General features: G+C 47.0%; 1 protein-coding gene across 1 annotated transcript in view; it reads left to right on the forward strand.

Annotated features, from left to right (window-relative positions):
- Positions 1-5,207: 5,207 nt before the first annotated feature.
- The window catches only part of EIF3J (eukaryotic translation initiation factor 3 subunit J), a 34,382-nt gene continuing 30,433 nt past the window's right edge, over positions 5,208-9,156 (forward strand). Inside the window, exons 1-2 of the mRNA XM_012806346.1 lie at positions 5,208-5,315; positions 5,402-5,505. Of these exons, the coding sequence (XP_012661800.1) occupies positions 5,273-5,315; positions 5,402-5,505 (147 nt within the window). The 5' untranslated portion in view covers positions 5,208-5,272. The remainder of the gene's footprint in view (positions 5,316-5,401; positions 5,506-9,156) is intronic.

A 9,156-nucleotide genomic window follows, 5' to 3' on the forward strand; every position in this document is an offset into this window, starting at 1 on the left:
TTTTGGTTGCAGCCATTATTGTTGTTTGGCGGGTCCGGGCTGGATTCGAACCCGCCACCTTAGGTGTATGTGGCTGGCGTCTTAGCCACTTGAGCCACAGGCACGGAGCCACAAATTTTTTTTTTATATAAAAAAATTTTATTTATTTTTTTTGAGATAAGCGTTTCAAGCTGTCGCCCTGGGTAGAGTGCCATGGCCTTACAGCCCACAGCAACCTCAAACTCTTGGGCTTAAACTCCTTTGCCTCAGCCTCCCAAGTAGCTGGGACTACAGACGCTTGCCACAACACCCAGCTATTTTTTGGTTATAGTTGTCATTGTTGTTTGGTGGGCCTAGGCTGGATTCGAACCCACCAGCTCTCGTGTATGTGGGTAGCACCCTAGCCACTTGAGCTACAGGCGCTGAGCCTACAATTTTTTTTTTAACTTACTATCCTCCCTGTATCTTTTTCTTCTGGCTGCTGCTTAAATGTTGATGTCCTTCAAGGTTTTCTCTCATTCTTTGCCACCTTCAGATAGCCTCTACTTCAGTGGTTCTCAACCTTCCTAATGCTATGGCCCTTTAATACAGTTCCTGTGGGTCATGACACACAGTTGAGAACTGCTGCTCTACTTTCACATGATTTCATCTACCACCATAATCAGATGATTCCTATATCTCTACCTGTTGTTCAGATCTCTCTAGTTCAATTGTATATTACATATTTCCATTTGGATGTCCCACAAGAATGTCAAGATCTGTATAGCCAAACTTATTCTGTATTCCTTATTATGATGAGTGACACCATGCCATCATTTTCAAAAACATTTGGGGGTCAGTGTGGTGGCTCAGGCCTGTAATCCTAGCACTCTGGGAGGCAGAGGCCGGTGGACTGCTTGAGCTCATGGGTTGGAGACCAACCTCAGCGAGAGCAAGACCTCATCTCTACTAAAAATACAACAAACTGAGGCAAGAGGATTGCTTAAGCCCAAGAGTTGGAGGTTGCTGCTTGCTGGCCACGTGGGCAGGAGATGGGCGGCAAGGGATTCTACTCAGGGTAACAGCTTGAGACTCTTGTTGTCAAAGAAAAAAAAAAATTGTAGAGCAATTACTATGTACCAGGCACTGGGACTACAGTAAGTAGTAAAAAGCACAGACAAGATCTCTGTCCTCTAGACAGATATGAAATAAACAAGATCATTCCAGATTGTGATAAATGCTATGACAAAAATAGTGATGACAGAGATAGAATAACTGGAGAGGTTTCTTACAGCAGGAAGATCAGAGAAGGACTTTCTGCAAAGGTAATATTTGAATTTTGATATGAAGGACAAAAAGAAACTATCGTGCAAAGTGTGGAAAGAACACTGTAGGTAGAATAGTAAGTAATAAAAAACCTAAGCAGGAAAAAGCTTAGTAGCCTTAGAGGGCAAGTAGCAATGAAGTTAATGAGAGCTAATGAGAATGGCATGAAAGGGTTGGGGGGAGGTAGGAGTCAGTCTATGAAGGGCTCTGGAGCCCATGGTAAGGAGGTAGGCCTTATTCTAAAAACAAGAAGCCATTAAAGAGATTTCAATGGAAGGGAGTGGTGTCACGATCTGAATTATTTTTTTTCTGAGACAGAGTCTCACTCTGTCACCTTGGGTGGAGTGCAGTCATCATTGTTCACTGCAACCTCAAACTCCTGGGCTCAAGTGATCCTCCAGCCTCAGTCTCCCAGGTAGCTGAAAATATGTCAATGTGCCCTCATGCCTAGCTAATATTTCCCTTTTTAGTAGAGATGGGGTTTCACTCTTGCACAGGTTAAAATACTGAGCTCAAGTAATCCTCTCATAGGGTGGCACCTGTGGCTAAGGAGAAGCGTGCCGGCCTCATATACTGGGGATGGTGGGTTTAAGCCCAGCCCTGGCCAAAACTGCCAAAAAAAAAAAGTAATCCTCTCACCTCAGCCTCCTAGGATTATGGGCTGGGGCACCATGCTGGGCCCTAATTTACATTTTTTTTTTGAAACAGAGCCTCAAGCTGTCACCCTGGATAGAGTGCAGTGGCATCACAACACATAGCAACTTCCAACTCCTGGGCTCAAGTGAGTGTCCTGCCTCTGCCTCCCAAGTAGCTGGGACTACAGGCACCTGCCACAACACCTGGCTATTTTTTGGTTGCAGCTGTCATTGTTGTTTGGTGGGCTGGGGCTGGATTCGAATCCGCCAGCTCAGGTGTATGTGGTTGGCACCTTAGCTGCTTGAGCCACAGGTGCTGAGCCCTGATTTACTTTTTTTTTTTTTTTTTTTTTTTGCGCTTTTTGGCTGGGGCTGAGTTTGAACCGGCCACCTTCGGCATATGGGGCCAGCACCCTACTCCTTTAAGCCACAGGCACTGCCCCATGATTTATATTTTTAAATAAGCAACCTGCCTGCTGTGTAGTAAAATGGATTGAAAATGGGAAAGAGTGGAAGAATGAAGACCAACTGGGAAATTATTATAGTAGAACAGTCCAGAGACAGCCTGGGTTAAGGTGATAGCAAGAGATTTGAAGGTAATTAAATGGCTTCAAGATTAATATTGAAAGTAAAGCCACAGAATTTGGTGATGTATGAATTTAGGAAGTGGGAGGGAAGAAATCAAGAATACCTCTCAGTTTTTCGACTTGACCAGCTAGATGGGTGTCACTCAATCTCCAAAGACCAGAGAAACAGAGTCAACAGTATATATATGAGGGTTGTTGTAAAGCAGGTGTCCTCAAACTACAGGTGGCGGGCCCGGTCGCTGCCTGTCCTACTTAGCCGTTGACTTGTCCAGGATCCCACAGTCCGGCTCTCCAGCGGTCTGAGGGACAGTGAACCGGCCCCCTATTTAAAAAGTTTGAGGACCCCTGCAAAGTATTCAGCCACACAGTATGAAAAATAGACCTGGGGCGGCACCTTGGCTCAAGGAGTAGGGTGCCGGCCCTATATACTGGAGGTGGTAGGTTCAAAACCTAGCCCTGACCAAAAAAAAACAAAAAAACAAAACTGCAAAAAAAAAGAAAAATAGACCTGGATGGATATTTTCCGGACAGCAGGGTATTGGCTCACATGATTGTGGGAGTTGGTAAGAAGGAAATCTTCAAGGAAGGCAAGCAAGATAGAGACCCAAGGAAGATTTGATACAGGAGGTGGAATCTTAAGTGCGGGGAAGTTAGTAGAAAGGTCCCTTGTCTTCTCCTAGTAGGGAGACCTCTTAGTAGAGAGGTCTCCTTGTCTTCGGACTTGCTTCTCCTAAAGTCTTAATTTGGACTGACTGGATAAGGTCCATCCTCATTACGGAGGGTAATCTACTTTACTCAAAGTTTACTGATTTAATTATTCATTCATTCATCCATCCATTTATTTATTTATTCTTTTTTTTTTTTTTTTTTTGAGACAGAGCCTCAAGCTGTCCCCCTGGGTAGGGTGCCAGTGGCATCACAGCTCACAGCAACCTCCAACTCCTGGGCTCAAGTGAGTCTCCTGCCTCAGCCTCCCAAGTAGCTGGGACCACAGGCGCCTGCCACAACGCCTGGCTAGTTTTTTTGGTTGCAGCCATCATTGTTGTTTGGCGGGCCTGGGCTGGATTCGAACCTGCCACCTTAGGTGTATGTGGCTGGCGCCTTAGCCACTTGAGCCACAGGTGCCGAGCCATTTATTTATTTTTGAAACAGAGTCTAACTCTGTTGCTGGTAGAGTGCCATGGCATTATAGCTCACAGCAACCTCAAACTCCTAGGCTCAAGCAATTCACTTGCCTCAGCTTCCTGAGTAGCTGGGATTCAGGCGTCCCCCGCAATGCCCGGCTATTTTTTAAGAGACGAATCTCGCTCTTGCTCTGGCTGGTCTGGAACCTGTGAGCTCAGGCGATCCACCAGCCTCCCAGAGGGCTAGGATTAACAGGTGTGGGCCAACGCGCCCCGGCCAAAAGATCGCATTTATAAAATGTTTATTTGCACACTCTCTGAAAAGATACATATGAAACAGCACAATGGTTGCCACTAGAGCAGCGTGTGTCTACGCTTTTGTTAACATGTCCCAAGTAAAGAAAATAACAAAACAAAAATCAAAATACATGAAAACTTAAAACTCTGCAGAGCACCCCAATCGCCCAAGGAGAAGTTAGCCCATTTTAAGCCCTTTATAATCGGTTTACCTGCTCAGTTTATCTCCTATTGCTCCAGTCAGTTAAGATATCACAGGAGTTCTTTCTACCGGAAATGCGCTTGAGCAAATTTCACTTGATCTCTTCAAACTTCAGTTTAGCCAGCTGCGTGCTTCAGAAAGCCTTTCCTGCATCCTCTGGCCCTCCGCCGCCGTTCGTGTTACCTTTTAACATTTAACCTCATAATGCTTCTTTTTGTCTCAGTCATCACTGTGCACTCCGCCGCGACAGCTCCTCGATAGCTCTTCCCCTCACACACACACACACTCACTCCCGGTTGCTTATACATTTGTATCTTTGCTACTTGATTTAGGCAAAGCCACAGCTTATGCCTAGCACCAACAGAGAAGTTTCTAAATTGTCCTGCGAAAGAAAAAAATCAATTTGCTGGCCTCAAGGGGCTCACTGGAAGGATAGTTTCCAGGACTGGGGCTCTCTTATCCCTTTGCGACTAGCTCGAGGCTTGTTTGCTAGGAAGGCTGCCAAGAACTCGGCCCTCTCCACTCGCTCCTCCACCAGCGCCTAGAGCGCGCGGGCTTCGAGTGATCCCCTCCCAGGTAGCGCGCGCCTACACCCTCCGAGAGTCCGGGGGGGCCCAGCCAAGCCCCTACGGGCGGGCGCGGTGTTCAGAGCTCTCGTAGCGCAGCGTGAAGATGGGAGCGGGAGACTCCTCGGTATAAGCCAGCCGCCAAGGGCTCTGCGATCACAGAGACCAGAGCTAGGGTGCATCCGCGGGTCGGAACGGGGATGGGGCTGGCAGGAGAGGGAAGGCGAGGACTGAGGAAGGCCAAGCGCCAGACAAGGGACCTCTCTACTAACTTCCCCGCACTTAAGTTTCCTGCCGGGGTCCAAGCTGGGGCGGCAGTCTCCTCAACCCCCAAGCTCCAGAAATATCCGGCGTCCTGTACACTCTGCTCAGCCAGCCGCGAGTCCACGCCCCCTTCCCGCCCGCGCGCGTCGCCGCCGCAGCCGCCAGAAGGGGCGGGGCTTCAGGTCTGGCGCACATTCAGCCACGGTCCCAGCCTGCCCCGCGCCGGCCAACGAGAGCAAACCCAGTGACTCACCTCCGCCGCGACAGCTCCTAGATAGCTCTTCCCCTCACACACGCTCACACCCGGTTCGAGATGGCGGCGGCAGCGGCAGCGGCTGGGGACTCCGACTCCTGGGGTGAGGAGTCGTTCCGGGGGCAGGGCCCGGGCGGGCGCTGGCCTCACGCCGAGTCAGGCACTAATCCGGCTCGCTCTCTTCCGTAGACGCGGACGCATTCTCGGTGGAAGATCCCGTGCGGAAGGTCGGGGGCGGCGGCACCGCCGGCGGGGACCGCTGGGAAGGCGAGGACGAGGACGAGGACGTCAAGGTGGGTGCGGGCTGGGGTGCCCGGCAGCGTGGGAGCGGGCTGGCGCTGTCGTGGGCAGGGTCGTCCTCCCGCAAGCGGACAGGCGGACTCTGGGCCCAGGGGCGTCGCCCGGGCCTGCGGTCCGTGGGTCCAGGCGCGAGCGTAGGGCCTGGCAATGCCGTCTTTCCCTCTGCTTGCCGGCCATGTGGGCAGGAGACGGGCGGCATGGCCTCTTGAACTCCCTTCCTGAAGGTGGTGCCTTGGGCCCCAGCCCTTTGAGGGTCCGCGCCCGGGCCTGGATCCCACCCGCCAACTGGCGAGGAGAGGTGACAGCAGCGGCCGGGCTGGCCCACGTGCAACCTTCGTGGTCCGGAGCTTCTCGCTGGAATGAGACTAGAAAGTTGGGGATTTAGCCCCATGGTTTATCCCATATGGGAAGTCTCAAAACTGGCCTGCCTCTTGGACCTCAGGTTTGCCCAGGGCTCAATTATGACCCCGAAGGTCCATTTATGGAGTTCGAGCGGTTGGATGAGTAAAATATGTGGCTTAATTTCAACCTTTTTTCCACACCAGACGAATAAAAACAGTAAGGTAGAATAACTTAGTTCTCCCTTCCCCCATCCGGTGGTAAAAAGGATGAACTGAGCACTGAGGTAGCCCACTGTCAGTGGACAGACGTGTCCATACAGTGACCTAGAAAATGAAGAGCTGACTGTTGTTAATCTATGTATGAACACGAAATCTAAGGAAATATTGGAGTTTGAGTGATTGTAGTAGATGACGGCCCTGTGTTTGTTCTTCTCTATGCTTGTAGGTGTGAACCATTTTTACCTTCCTCTTCTGTTTTTGAAGACTTTCTTGAGGGTTTATCATACGGCTTTAGATGACGTTTACCTTTGCAGGGTTTTATTTATTTATTTGCACTAGATACAAAAGTCTTTAGGATGTTAAGACACTTAACAAAGTTCTCTAAAGCGTGTCATTTTTGTGCAGATAAAAGTTTTATGTGAAATGGAAAATGGTTTTTCATGGTTTCGACTGAATGTTTTACTCTCAAGCACCTTTTACTTCTTTTTTATTTATTTATTTTTTTGGTTGTGGTTGTCATTATTGTTTGGCAGGCTGGGGCTAGGTTCAAACCTGCCAGCTCAGGTGTAGATGGCTAGTGCCCTAGCTGCTGAGCTTTAGGTGCCGAGCCACTCAACCACCTTTTAGTACAAACTGAGAACCCTATAAATCCTGCTTGGGCTAAAAATTTTAAGCTAGGTAATCACTGTAAACTTAATAGTGCTCTTGTTTGGGTTTGTCCATTTTCTCCTGAGTCTAATGAGGTGGATGTCCAGTTTACCAAACAATCTGAGGTTCAGGAATGAACTGAGCTTTGCACACATTGGAGTTAATAAATGAGCAGTGCTATTATTGACTGAAAATACTTAAATGCCTCATTTCCATGTCATGTAAACATGAGAATGGATGGTGTTGCCTGCCTCATTACAAGATAGTTACTCCCTACTTTGTAGCAGATTTGCAATCTTGAGACTTGGGTTCAGATTTTTCCTTTGATTTTTTTTTCTGGGAAGTGGCATCTTATATGGAAATTAGGAATAAGTTAACAAGTAGTGGCTCTGCGCCTGTAGCTCAAGCGGCTAAGGCGCCAGCCATACACACCCAAGCTGGCAGGTTTGAATCCAGCCCGGGCCTGCCAAACAACAATGACAACTACAAAAAATAGCCGGGTGTTGTGGCAGGTACTTGTAGTTCCAGCTACTTGGGAAGCTGAGGCAAGAGAATCTCTAGAGCCCAGGAGTTGCAGGTTGCTGTGAGCTGTGATGCAGCGGCACTCTATCCAGGGCGACAGCTTGAGGCACTGTCTCAGAACAAAAAAACAAAAACAAACAAACAAACAAATTAAAGTACAAGATTAAAGATAACCAGGAGAGAAGTCTCAGAAAATGTAGTTTGAATGGAGTAGTCTGTACTGAGTATCGTGAAATAGCCTGCCTGGAATCTAAGTGATGGCAATCCTGATGTAATTCTGAGCATGTGGATCTAATTTTGGAGATTTACAAGTTGTAAGAGATCATAAAGACCATCTTGCTGAGGCACTCAATGTAGAATTTCCTTTATATAAATAACCTGTTTCTTGATTTACATAAACTTTGAAGTAGACCTTGGAGCTTTGAAGCTCAGCTTGTACATTATATTCCCCTGTTGAAACGTTGGTTTATTTCTGATGAGTTTCTCTCAAAGCCTCAAGATACGGTATTCATAGAGTAGTTTGATTCCTGGATTTGGAGTTGGACTGGGTTTATATAGCTGCTTTGACATTTTCTAAATTTGTGATAATAAGCAAATTATAATTTCCCAATCTGTAAATGATCATTATAAGACCTACATCATAGTTATTTTGCATTTTAGATATGATAATATGTCAAACCTAAGCAGGGCTGTCTAGTCCTTGTTAAGCATTTAGCAAATGTTAATTTCCTTCCACTTTATGTCTCAATTTTTTTGGTTAATGGAAAATAAGTTTGGGTTATTTAGGTGTAGTATTGGGGGCTTATTTTGTGTCACATTTTATAATTTCTGAAAACCAGAAGGAATAAGTTCCCTCTATAGTGTCTATTTACTGTGAATTTTGTGTTTTGAGTGGAATAATGATAGCTACCAAGAAATTTTTCTTGCTCATAGGTAACCAATCTATAATTGAATTTTGTCACCCTGGATTGTAGTGAATCATGTCACCACTTTCCTGAATTCTAACATTTTATTCTTTAATTTTATTTATTTACTTATTTATTTATTTTTGAGACAGAGTCTCACTCTGTCTCCTTGGGTAGAGTGCTGTGGCATCATAGCTCACAGTAACTTCAAACTCTTGAGCTCAAGCAATTCTCTTGCTTCAGCCTCCCAAATAGCTGGGACTATAGGCACCTATTATGATCTCCGGCTAGTTTTTTAGTAGAGGGCGTGCCTTGCTCCTCCTCAAGCTGGTCTCAAACTACTGAGCTCAAGCAGTGCACTACCACTACCTTGGCCACCCAGAGTGCTAGGATTACAGATGACAGCCACCATACCCAGCCTATATCACCATCTTAAAGGTGCTTAACCTTTAGCAATAGAGGTTTATGCCTGTAATCCTAGAACTCTGGGAGACCAAAGCAGGTGGATTGCCTGAGTTCACAGGTTTGAGATTAGCCTGAACAAGAGGAAGACCCCGTCTCTAGAAATAGCCAGGTGTCCTAGCTGTCGCCTGTAGTCCCAACTACATGGAAGGCTGAGGCAAGAGACTTACTTGAACCCAAGAGTTTGAGGTTGCTGTGAGCTATGATACCATGGCACTCTACTGAGGGTGAGGTGACAAACTGAGATTTTGTCTCAAAAAAAAAAAAAAAAACCCAATATAGGTTAGGGCCAGGCACTGTGGCTCACACCTGTAATCCTAGCACTCTGGGAGACCAAGGTGGGTGGATTGCCTGAGTTCAGGAGTTGGAGACCAGCCTCTAAAAGCCAGGCATTATGATGGATGCCTGTAGTCCCAGCTACTTGGGAGGCTGAAGCAAGAGAATCACTTGAGCCTGAGAGTTTGAGGTTGCTGTTAGCTATGACATGAGAGCACTCTATCAAGGGCCACAAAGTGAGATTCTGTTTTAAAAAAAAAAAAAAAAAAAA

This window comes from Otolemur garnettii, unplaced genomic scaffold, assembly GCF_000181295.1.
Source record: "Otolemur garnettii isolate 467f Iridium unplaced genomic scaffold, OtoGar3 scaffold00050, whole genome shotgun sequence".
In the NCBI taxonomy this organism is placed as follows: domain Eukaryota; kingdom Metazoa; phylum Chordata; class Mammalia; order Primates; family Galagidae; genus Otolemur; species Otolemur garnettii.